Source organism: Calidris pugnax, unplaced genomic scaffold, assembly GCF_001431845.1.
Source record: "Calidris pugnax isolate Ruff unplaced genomic scaffold, ASM143184v1 scaffold42, whole genome shotgun sequence".
NCBI classification, from domain to species: Eukaryota; Metazoa; Chordata; class Aves; order Charadriiformes; family Scolopacidae; genus Calidris; species Calidris pugnax.
In genome coordinates, this window is record NW_015090920.1 from 6,956,165 (window position 1) to 6,974,886 (window position 18,722).

General features: G+C 44.5%; 1 protein-coding gene across 1 annotated transcript in view; it reads left to right on the forward strand.

The window, feature by feature from the left end:
* The first annotated feature begins 7,365 nt into the window (after positions 1 to 7,365).
* Positions 7,366 to 18,722, forward strand: part of MAML3 (mastermind like transcriptional coactivator 3) — a 141,602-nt gene continuing 130,245 nt past the window's right edge. The window contains exon 1 of the mRNA XM_014949816.1: positions 7,366 to 7,455. Coding sequence (XP_014805302.1) covers positions 7,366 to 7,455 — 90 coding nt within the window. The remainder of the gene's footprint in view (positions 7,456 to 18,722) is intronic.

The window sequence follows — 18,722 nt, forward strand, 5'->3', positions numbered from 1 at the left end:
CTGGTCTAATTTACTGCTTCTCTTAGCAATTAGAGAAGTGATTTCCTCTGTCAATTAGAGTATTACTTTTTTTAACCCCTTAGAGGAAGGATATAATCCCCTAAAATGAAGGGTGTAATCTCAGGTATGCATGACACCGCCTTGTTTCACTGTGCAATGAATCCTTTTTCTGTATAGGCATAAGGAATAAATAACCTGTACAGTTAAAGCAATAGATTTTTTTTGTGTGTGAACAAGGCCTTAGTTATATAAAAAAATAAATGCAAAACCCAAACCACCACCCCCGTCTCAACCGTTGAAAGAGGGGGGAGCTGTGGTTTAGGATGCCTGAGCCAAACTAAGAAATTTGTGCCCTGATCTTGCTCTCTTTGAAACTCAGTGGCAAAATTTTTTACTTTCCCTGCTTTTAAAAGCTGGAAAGAGATCAACATCTTGAGCTGATGATAATGATGAGGAAGCCAAATCACCCTGGCTCATAGGTCGAGCCTTGGGAAGTCATGTCAGGAGCCAGGCAGGCTGTCACACAGACCTCTGGGAGGTGGTAATACACTTTGTTTCCTGTAGCAAGTCATTCTTCAAGCAGTGGTGGTGTCCCTCCATGTGAACCGCTGGCCCCAACCTTTCACAGATGGTTGTAGGATCTCTAAATTGATTGTCTTATGGGAAAGATTGTGTTTACTCCTCAGCAAACATTTCTCTTATAGTTTCGGGGGGAGGGGGACACAGGACAGGACGGATGGACAGGCAGGCAAAGAAGGAACAAGCCGGATCTTGCTGGTACCAGCTTCTTATTTGATCTCGCCCGTGGATAGCAGCTTGTGTATGTTCCAAGTGTGAGGATGGTAGCCCTCAAGCTGCCGAGTGCTAAGTGCATTTGATCAGTATCATTAGCAGCCCCAAGCGATTGATTATTGTCCATAGCTTGAGTATTCAGAGCAAGCGCACAGCCAATGGCAGTCACTTAATCTGTCATGCCTGCGTGTTCTTGCCCTCCCGAGATCTATCAGCTGTGTAGCATCTGACCCCAGCAGGAAAATCATTGATGGCTGCTTCATATTTACCGTGTACCCATTATGTCACCTGAATTAACCACCTGAAGTGGCAGCGGTGTACACGGGAGAAGGATGTGTAGCGGGGATGGCAGAGTTTGTAGATCTTATTTTAATCTTCCTTTTCATGCAAATCTAAGCCTGGATTTTTGTGGGAAGGGAGGGTGGTCTTTAAATGTACACCGCTCAATTATTTTTCTGGCGTTAGTATTAATTGCAAGACTCAAAATAGGTTGATTAGAATAAGACCTCACAGAGGTGTTTATAATTCAGATTTTAGAGATGTGACTAATGAATAACAACCACAGCTAATCAGTTCTCAAAACTGATGGTAATGAGCAGAAAAGGGGGAGGAAGCCAACCTATATCTCTGCTTGTGCATTTTTTCAGCACTGCAGTAGAGGGTGGCAAGATCTCTTAACAAGTGTCTGACTCGGATGGAGTCCTTGATTTTTCACAGGAAAAGCCATTTTTGTTAAAGCAGTGCTTAAAGATTAATTTTAAATAACCGGTTGCCAATTACAGCCTTTAAAGTCAGGGTTGTATTTAATTGTTGGAACTGTTTGGAGACTTGAGGCTTGTTATGGCATCTTTGGGCTTTTTATTTATAAGTTGGGTTTTTTTGCATTCATGGCAGCTACAAAAATGACAGTAGTGAACACTGGAGTCCTTTATTCACAGAACTGGCACCGCAGGGGCATTGGCAGTGCTTTTTTTTTTTTCTCCATGTTTCCAATATTTTTGACCTTGAGCAAGGTCACCTCTTAAAGATGAGAAGATGTACTAACTCTGTTGCTGCGTCTGGTCAGTCCTCTGCCTCTGTGCACTTGTTTGTTTAACCCTGTGCTGGATTTGCTGTACTGAATAGGAAAGGACCTGAATCTTATCAGATGCTCCACAGCTGGGACCTGAGTCGGGAATGATCCTGATTGGCATGGGAATCGGGATATTGTTAGCCTTGGAAAATGCCTCTAAAATCAGTGGCAGACGTCTTCATGTCAAATCTAAGTCATGTGCCAGAGCCTTGTAAGGAGAGAGAATATTTCCCACCAGCCCTTCAGGTCGTGCATTTTAGTTTGGGCCTTTATTTTATTTTGACACTGAAGGACACATCTGTTGTCAAAGTGTGTTCCACTGACACCAGTGAGACTGCTTGTGGAAGGAAGGCAAGAAAAGAAACTGTCCCTGGCTGGTGAGGAGCTTGTATACATCTCAGTGCACTCAGGAAGGCTCTGCGGATGCCTACTGACTATTTAAAAAAATATATAACAAATTCAGGAACCCAGTTTTGTCATTTGACATACAGCTGAGCTGCTGGTTTGTACATTTTGTCTTTAAATAATACCACAGAACACAACTGAGTGTGGGCATGATGATGAGGTTCCTCTTTCAGCAGTGAGCGGTGTGGTTTCTAAATAAAGCTAATGGTGGAAACTGGTTGTCTTTAATACTTCAAGTACTGGGGCAAAGAGTTCCCAAAGGGCAAGGTTATTCCAGTCACTTACCTCTGGCGTGAGGCTTTGGTCAAGACAGACAGACAGACAGCTCTACGTGTCTCTTACCCTTTGCTCCGTGCTGCTCACGTGCTGGCAGTGGCATTTTGTGCGAACTGCCTGAGGAGCAATTCTGCTGAAAACTTACCTGTTTTGGTGGAGGGCAAATTAGAATCGCTTCAGAAGCGTTTCAATGAATAATTTCTGTTTTCTGCAGAAAGTTGAGCCTTTTGTTGAACAAACAGTGCTAGGCAACTTTTGGTGCTCTTGCTACGAAGATGTGCGTGACCTTCGTTACTGGGATGTGTGAACTTCATGTCTTGTGAATGGTAGAGAAAGGAAGGTAGATGTTGGATGAGAGAAGGAAGAAGGGGGAGCCGTAAGCAGTTTTTCTTGCTTTGCTTCAGCTGCAGGGCTCTGAGGAAGAGAAGACCTTTCTTCATTCTTTCAACCTCTCTTTTAATTTATTTGCTGCCAGCCCTGGCAGAATAATCCTGCTGAATAGTTAACAATCATATATTTTATATTGCGGCTGTGATCTTCAGGAGAACAGAGATCAGAGGGACGGAGCAAACTAGTGCAGGGAGCACTTTTATAAACGCACAGGTTTTTCATTCCTTAGTGGTGTGGATGTGTGAACGTGGTCTCAAAAAGGAGCAGCATTACCCTGTGTGCAGGAGGGGCAGGGAGGAGAGATGGAGATGCAGCTCATTAGTTGTTTAACTGCTCAGGGAGCTTCTCCCTCTGCCAGGGCAGGCAGCTGGGACTGGTTGGGGAAAAGTCCCAGAGCCCCATCATTAGTGGAAGCAGTCCCATCGGACCCACAGCCTTGCCTACACTCAGCCATGGGGCTCCGTGTTCTGCAGCCTTCTTCAGCATCTCCACCGTGCCCTGGCTTCTCCTGCACCTCTTCTTCCTCCAGCATATCTTGGCTTGGGCACCCCTGCGGCTTGCCTCCAGCCTGTGTGCTTCAGCCATGCCCCAGAATCTCCCTAGCTTTGAAAGCATTTTTACACTTGTGTTTCACTTGGGTTTTCCTTCCCAGAAGTAATCCCTTTTCACTTTGGAGTTATGACTACTGCTATTTTATTTATTTTTTTCCTACAGTTGTCTCCAACTTTAGAAAGCCACTGTCTCAGGCTGGATATTAGGAAAAATTTTTGCACAGAAAGGGTTATCAGACATTGGAATGGGCTGCCCAGGGAGGTGGTTGAGGCACCATCCCTGGAGGTGTTCAAAAGACGGGTTGATGTAGTGCTGGGAGGTATGGTTTAGTGATGGTGATGCTTCTTCTTTGTTGTGCGGGTGTCTATTTTTGTCAGTTAGGTTGACGGTTGGACAAGATGATCTTTAAGGTCCCTTCCAACCTAGAAGATTCTGTGTGATTTTGTAATTCTGTGAAAGTTGTCTCCTGTCTGTTGTCAGGTGTCTGGGTCCATCATCTAAACCAGAGGTCTTCCAAGATGAAACAGTTTAATAAAGGTTAGAGAAGGTATTGGTTGACTTTGTCCCAAGCAGCTGCAGTTAAAACTGTAGGAAACTAAAGTGATGAGTTGTTTTACGTAGAACATCTTGACGTGTAACTCAAATTAATATGGTTTATCAGCATGCGTTTGAATCCTTGCAATCACCACCTTCTTTTAAACCAGGAGAAGATGGCACAGGAAAGAGAGGGACTTTTTTAACATGTTTTTAACAGGCCTGCAGTTAAGCATTGAAATTTGTATCTTAGCACCCACGTAAGAGGCTGGATGTTTGTACGATACATGTAAATGAGCAATAAATGCTGACATTAAAGACAGTTTATGTGCCTACAAATAGCTTTCGGCTTGAGTCTAGTAACAAAATAGAGCTCCTTTTATCTCGGGCTCATTCAAGGCCCCCGTAGTAAAGCCGTGTTGGCAATGGCATGTCAGCATGTAACATTTGCTTGGCCTGCTAGTATTGTGTGAGAGGGGCTAAAATGTGTCTATATTGGCACTAAAGTGGGATAATCAATCGAGTTAAGGCAGTTCACTGGAAACAGCATTTTTTTTTCCCTAGTCTGCACAGTCCCGGGGGAGTTTTCCCTGAAGTTCAGTGTCTGACACTATGCTCTCGAAATGGAAGTGGCACAATCCCCTCTTATTTTTTGCTCCTTTTCCTGAGCGCACAGTCAGAAGTAGGTTAAATTCGTCCGAGTGAACTGGCCGCAAATAAAGCCAGGGTGCAGAGGGCTTCCCAGCCCTGGGGTGGGAGGTGGCAGCAGGGTGCCTGGCAGGGGACACGGGCAGTTCATGGCCAGCTGAAAGGGCAGCCGCCGAGGGACACGGGCCAGCGTGTGGCCCTTTGGCCGGGGACATCGCTCCGGGCGATGCCGTGGAAGCTGGAGCCTACTTGTCGTCGTGCCAGCCAGGAAGTCCTTGTCTGGGGTTTGTGTCTTGGTTGGAGGAAATGCTCCACAAGCTGGGCTTCTAAAATAGTCCTTGGCTGGTGGCTGCGCTGGCCCTGCCATCAGAGGTTTGTGTGTGAGTGTGCAAATCTGGGTACAAGGAACCTATTACACACCCTATTTAGTGGTGGCTCCTCATTCTCTGCTCCCTGCCACCAGCAGCGGAGAGGCTACGCTTGTTTCGTGCTTTAAATCCTCTTTATATTCTTCATCCTCTGAAGAAGCTGGATAAAACAATCTTTTTTTTGATGGTAGTTAACTGCCGAAGCAGGTTTTTATTTTGCCTAATTCTGTTTAGGTAGCAGGATAGGTACTCGGATGACAGGAGTGTAGGAATCCCTAAATCTACCAGATGGATTTTTCATTTTTAGAAATGAAAAACTGCATTTCAGATTCTAAATGCATGTAGGTCTTTGGAATTTGACTACACCTGGGTTACAGTTGATATTAATGTGCATAACTGGGGGCAGAGGAAAGTCACGGGGCTCTGAAGCAGTAATTTACTCTGCTTCAGCTCTGGAAGAGTTTTATGTGTCTATAAACAGGAAGGCACAGAAAGCTGAAGAACCTTTCAGAAATATTTTCATTCTACAGCATGACCAGGAAAGAAATTTCATCGTTAGGACAGATTTTGCTGGAAATGACAAAAATCCTGAGCTCACCTTTTAAAGTTCCTGTCGAACTACAGTGATCCCTGGGAATTCCAAATGCACCCAGAAAATAAAATAGAGAAGCAAGAACATAGCCTTTGGGGTTTTTTGATAGTGGTTCCCTTTTTCCTTTTCTTTTTTTTTTTTTTTTTTGTTTGTTGTATTTGCTGCAGAAGAACAGATAAAATGGTAGTGGGCCAACTGATACTGTCCCAATACAGGTCCTTGGAATAGGCTTGCTCTTCCTAAATAGGAAACATCAGTAGGTCTGGTTGGGATTTACACCAGTACGGCTGAGACAAAAACTTAGACCTTCATTGTTATGCAAAAAGGCAATTCTGTCTGAATACGAACAAATGCATTTAAATACCTGTTATATATTCCTGGCATTCAGAGCACCAAAACTACTATGGAAGGTAACACCACGGCGGGAAGATTTATTTGTCAGCCTTTTAGTAGGATGCTTATAATGAAAAATCTATTTATTTCGCTTGTCCATCAAGATACGACTTGCCCTGAGTGGATGAGTAAAATTTTGCAACTCTGCATTAAAGTGATGCCATTCCCAACGCAGCCCCGGCATCAGTCAGTTTCTGTCTTAATAACTAGTGCTGGCAGAGGCCTCTTGTTTATGCTTTGGTTTATTGCTCTTAGCTGGTGTACCAGTAGCCAAAAAAGCCGCCTGCAATATCGTGATTTACACAGTATTGCTCGTGTTAATCCCATTACTTTGCCAGATGATATTTTATATATTTTTTTTGGGGCATCTCTTCACCTCCCACCCCTTGAACTGTGATTTTTCTCAGTGGGACAGGAGTGTGGCGTGAGGAGCAGCTGTGGCTGGCGGTGCCAGATGTGCTCCCCGAGCTTGCTGCAGCCGCCTGGGATGAGAAAGGAGGAGGGGAGGGATGGCTGCTTGGGTGTGCACATGCAAGTGAGAGAGAGAGAGAGACGGTGGGAGGGAAGGAAGGAGGGAAAGAGAAGGCGCACATGATTTTTTTCCAGTGTGTAAACACCTCCAAGAACAATGAGGATTTCTGTTCTCACTCCCGGCACACAAAGGGGAGAAAAATCCAGTGACCGCAGTCACACAGGGCAGAATATTGTCAAGTGAGAAGAGTGGAGCTTGTGCTTCATTGCTTCATGCCACCACCTGTGCCCAGAGTAAAGAAGCTTCTGCTCCTGCAGCGCGGTCTTGGGTTTCGAGGAATGTTTCGGGTGTGCTGGTCAGCAGCGTCACCCTGCCTTCTCCTCAGAGAACCTGCAACAAATCCTTTCGGAATTCCCTTTGGGCTATAGTTATAAGGTTGCTCCTGCTTCTGAAATGCCCCCAGCGTGTGTGGGGAGGGCTGTGTTTGGGGCAGCTGGGGATGCTCGTGAGGAGGCAAATGTCACACAGAGGGACTGGAGATGAATTTTCCTTCCTCGTACATAGTCGGGCACCAAAAGCAGGGAGCCCAAGCCTGTTACCCTTTTTACAGGGCTGGTTGCCTTTCTGCCCACAGGGAGGAGAAGTTGGCTTCTTTCCACAGAGATTTGCATTTTGACTGGCATCTTTCTGGAATTCTTTATGAAATGAAGGGGTGGGGGTGTTGGTTGACTGTAAAAACGCAGGAGAGCTGGCATGCAGTGTGCTCGCCTTGGCCATAACAGCCCTGACTGCTGGAGAATGGTGGCTGTGAACCCCAGATCCTGGCTCTGCTGGGTGCAGGATGAGACCCTCCTGCATTACCATGATCAACATGGGCCTGAAAGTGCTGAAGTCTCCTACTCTGGAGACGTTCAAAACCCACCTGGACAGGTTCCTGTACAACCTGCTCCAGGCGGACCTGGTTTGGCAGGGGGGTTGGACTAGATGATCTCCAGAGGTCCCTTCCAACGCCATGGGATTCTGTGAAGTGCGGCAGAGGGGAACTGGTGAACTATGGCAACCAGTAACTGGGCAAAGGATGGGGAGGATTTGTGGTGGGAAGCGATCGCTAACATTAAAAGCAAACAAACAAGCAAGTGTCATGGTGTTTTGGATTGCTTTGTGTTAGGAGAAGTTCCTTAGGCCAAGCAGCTCCATTTATACATTCTTGTTGTAATTGCACAAACCGCGAGGCTGTAATTTAAAAAACAAAAACACAACAAAAAGCCAGCGGGGGGGGGTTCCTTTACTTCTCTGGAAAGAGGAGTCAATTCTAAACTTTTGTGCCTTTGCAACAATATGTAGGGGCTTTACAGTGCTGAGCTGCCTCGCCTGAATGTTAAATTATGGCACTTGTTTCACTCTTTATTTCTGTGTCTTGCGTGATGCAGTTTGTACCAGCAACATCTGAATGCTTTGGCTTACTTTGAAAGACTAGGAGAGTTAAGGGTCTTTAATGAAATAAAAGAAAAATCCCCAAAATAGCCTTCTGTAATTTCTGAATTGTATTCTCGGCGGCATTAGCATATAGCTGGAGTTAATTCATTTGCATTAGTGAGAAAGTCAAAGTCAGAGCAGAATTAGGCCTGTTTGAAAATCAAGCCAGAATCATATCTGATGCAACTCAATCTCAGCTTTGAATGGGAAGCCTGTCACATTGCTTGTGAACCCGGAGACGTGGATATTCCAGGTTCATCCCGACCAGTAGAAGGAGGGGGTTGGACTGGGGGCCCTGCTTTTGCAGCCCAGAACCAGGGCACAGGATTTGGCAAGGTGATGCAGCCAAATCTGTGCTGTACAGTGGCATCCTCCCTGCCCTGCCACCACCCTGCTCAGAGGCATTGACCCCACAGGACAGCATCACCATCTGCAGAGCCCAGGCTCAGGTTTTGTTTGCCTCGTTGGGCATAGCTTTAGGTGGTTGAAGATGCAGCTTTGTGGTTTTGGGAGGATGAGGGGGTGGCCAACAGCACCCCGGGATCTGGGCACCTAACTCCCATGGATTTCCAAAGGAGCTGGGTGCTCAGCTTTCACAGGTGCTTTAAAAGTCCTAAGAGATCATATAGTGAGGTCTCCAAGGAGGAGGAATTTTTTCCCCTACCTGGTTATCACAGTTATCTTTTGGCTGAAGCAGGAGGATTCATAACTCATACCAACTTGTGGCAGAAATATAAATCTCTTCAGCAATGAACATATATTATTTTCTGAATTATTTAAGCCCTTTGTCTCATCAAAGCAATGAGCATAATTTTTAAGGACTCTGCCCCTTAAATGTATTTTCCATTAAATGATGGGGTCCTCATTTTCTTCTGTATAAGAAAAAGGGAGATAGGTCCCAGAAATGTTTCTACCTTGAAGTATGTATTATTTGACATACTATTATCATGTCAGTCCTGACCTGAGTTCTCTCTAAACTTAATAGTCATAATCTTTTAAATCCTTCCTCCGATGGGAACTTCTCCATAGCTGTAATAAGTTTTGTTCTCCTGTATCCTTTTTAAAATGAGGTAGCAAGTACTTGAGCCTGAGTGTGCACGGAGGCTTTACATATGGCTTTACTTTTTTTTTTTTTTTTTTCTTTCCCTGTATTAACACATTCTCCCACCCTGTTGTCTTGTTTCTTTGCCACTTCTTTGTCCTTCTGTACAGAGCAGGTGTTTTCACTCAACTGCCTACAGCGACGCCTAAGAATTTTCCAGAGCAGTTGGAGTTAAGATAACATCCATCAGCACGGATGAGGAAACTGCTGCTTTTTATGTGCATTACCTTGCATTTGTCTACACCAAATTTCAGCTGATCAGGGAATATTTCCTCAACGTCTTTGGAAATTATACAGTCATTGACTGAGGGGGAGAGAGAGGATAGAAATTAAATGGTCACAACATTTGCTGAATATTTACTAGCGGAGAGGGAGGGCTCCTTTGAAATGAGACCAGTTTCTCGCAATCTCGTTTCTCTGTGCTGTTCCCTCTCTCTCTCTCTCCATATCAAGCAATGGGATTAGGGAAGGCATGAAAGAAATTTCCTTCAGTTCTCTTCATTTTGGGAAGACGGGGCTGTGTCAAGTTAGTGTTGCAGGAGTTGTGTGTGGGGACTGTTTTGGGGCTTCTGTTTGCTCAGGGAAGGGAAGGTGGGTTGGTGTGGATGGTCAGAGGTGGGATGGGGAAGACAAAGAAAGGTGGTGGCACACACTTGCCCCAAAAGTTTTGAGACCTGTGAGGGCAGAGCTCACAGCAGGCTTTTCAGCGGGCGAGAAAGCTTCCAGGGTGAGGAGGCTGCCTTGTGTTCCTCATGCTTAGGGATTGATTTATCACCAAGACAAGATTTTAGGAAAAACTTTCTTCCTTGAAGGAAAAGCAGATAAAAATAATACACAAGTTCTTAGTTCTAATGCAGAAAAAAAAAAAGATTGTCCCCTTCTGCAGACATGTGCTTGCCTTATGTCAGGTAAAAATAATACACGAGTTCTTAGTTCTAATGCAGAAAAAAAAAGATTGTTCTCTTCTGCAGACATGTGCTTGCCTTATGTCAGGAGAGTCACTGCTCTGTTCCTGGGTATAAAAATGGTCAGTGCAGGGGCACCCACCCAGGGCAAAGGCTGCATTTGCTCCCACTGTGGACTTTTTGAATCGCGTTAAATAAAGTAGAAGGGGAACTGTAGCCCCCATTGGGCTGAGTTGCCTGTAATTGTGAACACCCAATTTTGAAAGTCTTAACCTGATTTTTACGAACAGAAAAGCACTACCCAGAAAACTCAATTCCATTTTTAATTGTTCCAGCCAAAATTCAGATCTGTTCTCCTTCCCAAGCATCAGGAGCCTCACAGTTGTCGCTACTGTTTCCTCTCTAAACCGTGGTATGTTTTGTTGAAATATTGATGGGGGAACTCTAGGGCATGTGGAAGTTCATTTTCGAAGAAGATTTATGCATAGCCTTGGTGAAACTTCATTGATATTGTGGATTGATATAAGTAAGTACATATGTATTTAGGATATGTGTCTGTAAACTTTCTAGGCAGTCTGTGGCAAATGAAAACAGAATGTTTCAAATGTGTTTCCGTCTTTAAAGACCAAACACACCAGCTGAGCCATCTACAGCTTGTGTTGCCATCCAAGCCCCGAACTCTGCATGCTAAAGTAGTCAGCATGAACCGGTTTTGAGCACCACCTTTAGCTGAAGATTTGGCATATGAAGTATAATTTATGTTGTGTGGGCTACTTTCAGGCTAAACTCTAAGCATTCTTCAAAGGATTCTTCTCTTTGTCTCATTCTTCTCTTATTTCATACCGGCTGTTCTTGTGTTTGGTATGACACCAGAAGGTAGTAAAACACAATTTTAAAAGCATCTTTCTCTCTTGAATGTGCGGTTTTGTTCATGCTCCTGCCTCTCCCTGTGCACCCATCTGCTTTGGGGCTCGTAGATGGCACACATCACTGCGCAGGCAAGTGGCAACCGTGGAAAAGTGCCCATGGCTGCTGGCGAGATCGGGGCTGTGCATGCAGAGAGTAAGGTTGAGCTTGTCCTCTCTCCATAGAGAAGACCAGCTTGTCAGACCCACAGATTTCAGCTGTGGCTTTGACACTGACACTGAGCTTCTGAGGCTTTTGGGGGAACTTATACACCTTAAATATCTTTGTGTGTGTTTGCCAGAGCGCCTGCTGGCAAATCACCATTTCCCTGTGGCATATACTGGGCTGAGTGAGCTTTGGAAAGCAGAGTAGTGATGGAAATGGTGCAGTGTAATGTTTTCATTAAGTACCTGGTCTGCTCTTCTTGTTTCCCTTCTGATTTAGTATTTGTCCCCTTTCCCCCCTTTTCTTCTCCAAAAGCACACCCTTCCCCATCCCCACCCTCTAACCTCCCCTCAGATGTAGTACTCTGTTGTCTTGTTACCTTTCTAAAATGCTCACTGAGCATATGTGTCCAGAGACCTTTCTGCATGGTATGAAAATAGTTGGCTGCTTATAAAGTAGAAGAAGAACTTCAAAAGTTCCTGCCTGTGGCCGCTCGCAACCTGAGTGATCAGAATGCAGTGTCTTTTCGTCAGGGAAAAGATGAAATGTGTTCATTGCTAGATTACTATTTAAAGAGAAACCACTCAAATGCTATAATTGGAATATCCAAATCGTGGGCCGAGTTCCTCTTCCTGGGGTCCTGTTGCAACTTTGATATACAGACTTTGTCAAAAAGGTTTTGAAGGCAGAAAGCCTGCCAGGAAGAACAGTAGCAGAAAGGGGGGAAGATCAAAATATCAAAGGGGATGGGACTGACGGAGGAGAAGTCTGCAGTGATGAGGCTCCCATGGATCTTTTCCTTTCTCCTTCCCAGGATTCAAGAGCTTTATCCCCCCAGTAGAAATGCAAAGGGGAAGCAGTGGGCATTAATACTTCCTGCTCATCGAGATGCGAGCAGCCCACCCGAGCCCAGGGAGGAGGGAAGAGAGAGGGAGGTGTAATTTACGTCTTTTCTTGCTGGCTTCAGTGAACTTGGCTCACCATGGGTCCCTCTCTCGCTCCTGTGAAATACGTAGGATTATAAATGTGATGAATTTCTGGTCTGTGTTGAAGGGCACAGGGTGGTGCTGTCTTGCTCTTGGGCTTGCTCAGATATACGTTTCGTGTATCGCTTACCTACCACGCAGGGTGGTTATAAGGATTAATTAGTTAATGTTTGTACAGCACTTTGAAGATGTAATGCACTATTAGGCTCTAGTCTCTGCTTGATGCATGAGTAGAACACCCATTAATGCTAATGGAGGTTGCGCGCATTTCTCAAGCAGGGAATACATAAATGCTAAATATAATTGTAATTATTATTGTATTTCACAATATTACTTGATCGGGCTTTTGTAATTTAGCTTAATTTTTTTAATATATAGCTTGCAGAAATAAAAAATGTTCTTAATTTTGAATCTTGCTTTCAAGAACAAACTCCTTCAGCCTGAAATAAGCAATCGTCCTTCATTCCTCGTGTTTCATTGTTTGCTTCTCCTCTTTGTATCTTGTGTATCGTCTGACCAGAGGCAGATTTCTGCGTTCTGCAATTGGCAGAGGTATCTTGCTAGCTAAGGAAGCAAACTCACAACACCTAGCACAAATAGTATTTGATTACTGCTAATTACAGTGCTGTCACATAGACAGGGGGAAAGAACGACGGCTGGCTTTGTCAAATAGCAATGAAATAACCTGCTGTCTGTCTACTGACTTAATGGCTTTAATTGCCAGCGCATAATCAAGATCTGGTGAATTTGTTTGAACATATCAGCAGGCACCAAATATTTCAATTAAGATCAAGTTGTATAACTAGTGTTGCTCTAGCTAGAGCAGAATTCGGGTAAATTCGGATTTTTGAGGCTCACGAAAGGGTACCCGTTGGCAAGAGCCAGCAAGCAAACTGGTTGCTGGGGTTTGGGTTGTGGTTTTTTTGGATGTGTGGGGTTTTTTTTTGTGTGTCTTGGGGTGGTTTTTTTCCAGACTTTGGTCAACCTTCTCCTCTGATGGTACTTGACCCTTGTAGGTGGTTCCATTTTATTTTCCCAATTCATTCAGGATGATGTCCTCCAGTAGAGTCCGTGCGCTGTAGACTTTCTATTGGGGATCCTTCCCCAAGTCCATCCACCCCACGCAGAAGGTGTGAGTGAGGCCTGGGCTGTGGTCTGCCACTGAGACAACTGTGTTGTCCCAGAGAATCATTTGTCCCAACTGCTTGAAGGAGGCTCACTGCAGCAGCATGGACCACTAGCCAGTCTAATTGTCCTCACAGAAACTCTGTGGCCTAGCACACCAAAGGTGGTCTTTTTCTTCCATTTCTTTCTTTTGTCCCTCATCCTCTTTCCAGAACAGTCTTTTTCAAGAAATCAGACCCTTTCTATAACCGGTGGATGTTACAAGAGTTTGGGATGAATGCTTGAATTCTGTTCAGCTTTGAGAGCTGAATTCGTCCCAAACTATCTGAAGCCACTTTATTTACATCAAAGCCTCAATCAAAGATTTTTGCTCTATCTTTGAAGGATCCTTCCTTTGGGGATTCACGCCCATTCAACCAGATCATTAGCAGCTTCTTAGGCACAGAAGAACTGGTCCTTGTGATAAAATCTGCAAGGCCACGACCTGGACTTGCCTTTGCTCTTTCATTAGCTGCTGAAATGGGGATCTTCCACTTCTCTGAGGCTGCTTTTGAGCACTGGATCCTGGAGACTACCCTTCCCTGTCCTGTTCATATTTAATTGTGACATTTGAAAAGACCCACCTGTACCACATTATGCATCAGTTTTCATTTAGCTACTATCTGAACTTTCTATTTTGTTTGCGTGGTGCCCATGGATTGTTACGTGACGGGTATCAGTCTAGATTGGTGGATGGATGTTCTTGACACTATGTCACTTAAATTGATCTTCTTACCTTTGGTGGTTATAATTCTTGGCTTGGCACCAGGAGAAGCGACCTATGCTTGTCTGCATGTTGTTATCACGTTTGTGATCTTCTTTTAGCTTTGTCCATACTGTTCAGTAGAGCTTTGCTTGACCCTGAGACATAACTGACCTATCTTCTCCCTGCCCTTTAATTTTAGGGATCATGCTCAGCGGGCATGAGCTTGAAAGCTGGCATGCAGAAAATTGCAAGTTCTTTCTGTTTGTTCTGAAGGACCTTTAGAAAGCTGTACCCGCCCCCTGCTTAGTTCTGGCAAACCTGGAGTCATTCGTGCGTGTGTTTAGTGGGAGCTGTCAGCGCTCTACAACTCTCTAGATCAGACCTGGAGTCTGAGAGCTAAAAACAACCCCAAAATGCAGAGATGATATATGATAGACACATTAACATTTGCAGAAAGGCAGAAAATTAAGCCAGAGTTTTCTTCCTCCAATTTTTTTTTTTTTTGTTAAGTTGAAGAGGAGAAGCTTAGACCACTAAACACTCTGGTGTTTTGCTTCTTTTAGGATGTGCTGAGTGTATGTGTTTCAATGAGTTTTTGGTCTTTTAATGGCTTCCATATATGGATATTTTAAAGATATGGAGAAGATGATATTGTAATAGTAGGGTAAGGCAGAGATGCTGGGTAAGGTCAGTTGGCTTGTGTATTGATGAAGCCAAGGAGTGGGAGGAATGAGGAGGGCTTTTGCGTTCTTTGTGTTTGCTACCCCTGAATCTAAATGTAGTTGAATCACCTGCACCTTTTCTTTTTAATCAGATTTTCCTTAAATAATTTGTACTCTTCCCGCCCCCAGCAGCTTGATTTTATTGTCCAACTGAAATAACTTGGGTCTCAGTCACACAATTGTGTTACTGTTAGTGATATCACAGAGAACTAAATTGCATGCTGTGGTTATGGACTTTCCATCTTCACCAATGCAGAAGGTACAGGGACAGCAGCTGCCAAAGCATTACATGTAAAAGCCACCACTTTGCTGGACAGGGAACAGCCAGTGTTCCTTATTTCTAAAGGGGAAAAATAACAGAAGAAAACAGGTTTGACACTTTGTTTTGCTAGTGTGTTTTTCATTTTCTGTGTCTTACTAGTTCTGTCACATACAAGTAGCCTAATAAGAACCTCAATGTTATGAAGTTCAGCTCCACCCTCTGCTAGATAAATACCCTTTGGAGGATGCTATTTCTGTTGGTTCTCCATTTCACTGGTTGACTGTAGGCTTGGGTGTTCTTAAAAGTACAGGCCAGATGCTTGGAAAGGGTAAATCAGCATAGCAAAGCAGCTGCTTCCACTTATGCCACCTGAGGACCCCTTTTTTATCTTTCTTTATCTGCCCTTTGTGCATTTTGTAGCTCCAAGCAAACTTTGCTAATATCATTATTGGCAATTATATCTTCATTAGTTTCTGTCTTGCCTATCATTTTTCCAGCATTCCCTTCTTGTTTACTTCTGCTCAAGAGCTGTGAGCTTTGGTAATTTTCCAAGTTGTCATCTCACACTTCCAAAATCACCAGATTTCTTTCATTTGCAAAAGTACGGTCTTTGGAGTGTCTTGTACTTCCTGGCAAGGAGGTCACATCCAGCTTTTTTAAAAAACCCTTAGAACTCTTGTTTACTTCTAGCTATTTTCCCCAGTAAGAATTGGCGCGAGGTGCGTGTCTTCGGGAGCTCTGGTAGGTAGAGGTGTAGTAAAAGTTCTCCTCTCAGTCTATGTCTTCTTTAATGAGGTGTGGGGATTGCTTGGGTAGCAGGGGTGTTAAATCCTGAAGGTTTTTACGTTGCCTTTTAAATTCAGTCAAAGCTAGTGCTCCTGAAATGCTCCTACCAGGAAGAATTGTTGGGGACGGGTGTTCATCGGTGTTAAGAGAGATGGTGAGAGAGGTAGCAGAGAGCTTGCAACAAGTGATGTGGAACAGAGTGGTGATAGGTCAGATTCTTCACTGTTCACTCTAGTATCTTATTTTTGTAATTCTTATTTTGGTTTTGCTGATAAAATTTCTTGTTGGATGCCCTTCCATAGAAAACTTAGTAATTTTCCTACGTAGTTAATATTCAGATATAAAAAAAAAAAAACTATTACAGTTTAAAGGATGAATAGATGCTAATTTATACATATATACTTATCCTCAGAATGCCTAATTAATGATCTTCTGTGTCAGTCACGGATATGCAAATGATTATATTTTGCGACTCTTACCATAATTGTGTTGCCCCGGCTGGCTTCAGTTTGGGGGAATGTTTTTACTGCAGTTTAGGAGGGGATATGAAAGAGACTGAGCAACAAGCCAACCCACAGCTAGTTAATGTCTCACCACTGCAGCTGATGCGGCGTTTGGGTAGGGCTTTTAGTTTTAAAGTTGAAACGGGAACAGCAACAGTGAAGAGTGTAACTGCTTTCAAGCTATGCTGATCAACCAAAACCAGGCAGATCCTGGTTGATTTTAGGTGTGCTACTGGCAGGCGTGCAAAGGCAAACACCTTATCTCCCCTAGATCCCTGGTGAAAGGACCTTCGGTGTAGCATTATGAGCCACTTCCAACAGACCAGACAGAAATGTACACCTGATTGCAGGATGTACTTGGCACTGGTGAGGCCACACCTCGAGTATTGTGTCCAGTTTTGGGCACCTCAATACAAGAGAGATATCGAGGTGCTGGAGTGAGTGCAGAGGAGGGCAACGAAACTAGTGAAGAGCCTGGAAGACAAATCATATGAAGAGCGACTGAAGGAGCTGGGACTGTTTAGTATGAGGAAGAGGAGGCTGAGGGGAGACCTCATCACTCTCTACAACTACTTGAAAGGACACTGTAGAGAGGTTGGTGCTGGTCTCTTCTCAAAGGTAATTAATGACAAGACAAGAGGGAACGGCTTCAAGCTCCAACAGGGTAGGTTTAGACTGAACATTAGGAAGGAATTTTTCACAGAGAGAGTGGTCGGGCATTGGAACAGGCTGCCCAGGGAGGTGGTTGAGTCACCATCCCTGGCTGTGTTTAAGGGCCGTTTAGATGCGGTACTGAGGGATATGGTGTAGGGGAGGACTTTGTAGAGTAGGGTAGATGGTTGGACTTGATGATCCCAAGGGTCTCTTCCAACCTGAATGATTCTGTGATTCTATGTGTGATGAGCTTCACATGTGCCATATTGGCCTGCACTGACAGATGCTGGGAGCTCTGTCGAGCAAGTGCCAGGTTGTCCCCTTTCTTGTGCTAGAGCTTTACAACTCCAGGAGAAGGACTTGAGGGTACTGATGGGTGGAAAGCTGGACATGAGCTGCCAAGGTTCACTCGCAGCCCAGAAAGCCAACCATATTTTGGGCTGCATCAAAAGAAGCGTGGGCAGCGGGTTGAGGGAGGTGATTCTGCCCCTCTGCTCTGGTGAGTCCCCACGTGGAGTACTGTGTCCAGCTCTGGGGCCTTCAGCACGGGAAAGACATGGACCTGTTGGGCCATGAAGGTGATGAGAGAGCTGGAGCACCTCCCCTGTGAGGAGATGCTGAGAGAGCTGGGGTTGTTCAGCCTGGAGAAGAGAAAGCTCCAAGAAGACCTGGATGCCCTATCCATGGGGCCATTCAAGGTCTGGTTGGATGGGGCTCTGAGCAACCTGATTTAGGTGCAGATGTCCCTGCTTATTGAAGGGAGGTTGGACTAGATGACCTGTGAAGGTCCCTTCCAACCTAAACTATCCTATGTGGGTGAATTCAGTTCCCATGAAGAAGAGCCACGTAAGCCTCTTCCATTGGACAGAGGCAAATTTCAGATTCTGCAAAGAAAGGTGGATATTTGCATCCTGTTTGAGGTGTCAGAGGTAGGAAGAGCAATTCCTCCAGAGGCACCTTTGGAGCAGGAACCAAACTGGAGGATCCGAGTAGCTCTCTGGAGAGCTTGCCTATCCCTGTCCACTGTACAGGGAGCTATATTCACTGCAGCTTGACGTACCAGTGCCTAAAGTTTAGTGGTGTTGGGAGCTCATCACAAAGCCATAATTTCTCATCTTTCTTTCTCTTTAAAAAAAAGTCTGCATCCATGGCAAAGTAAAAGATTCATAATGTATTTTATTAGGGTTTGTGGGTACATTTTGCTACGTAAATAATTACACCTTCCATAATTACAGAGAACGTTAATAAAATTACAATTTTCAGCTGTGATACATACTTGCATTGAAACTGGTCCAAATTTGCAGTTCTTGGGATTTGGACAAAGGAAAATGGACAGGGTTAGTTATTTTTATGGCTGTCTCTCTGGTGTCTTGGACTGAAAACAGCTCGGGGCGAGGGAGGGAATCTAAACCTGACAAATTCCATGCAGTTACTGGCCTTGAAAATCATGTTTTAATAAATTAATTAATGGAGGCTTGCTTCTAAGCCTCCAGCATCTATATAGGGGGGCCAGATAGGGCAGGTCAAGGCTGCTGAAGTCCACTAGTGTCCATCAGGCCCTGAGAGTTACTTATGCATTAGAATACAAAAAGATTATTGTTAATATTTTCAACTGAACATGTAAGGAAATTCTTCAGCAAACAGAAGTTCACATTGTGGGGAATGGCAGGGATGGCGTTTGGGTTACAAAGAGAAGAGTGCCTGTAGAACAACCTTGGTTTTTCTCCCTCCAAACATTTTGCTTGCTGCCTATTTTATCAGGCCCCGGATATGTTTTCAAGGCCTCCCCTTGTGGCCCTTTATGCTGTGCTGGAATGAGTTGTTTCACCCGGAGCCATGTTTCTGAACGAGGGCTCGGTGCCTGCCCAGGAGCCCACAAGCTGATCCTGAG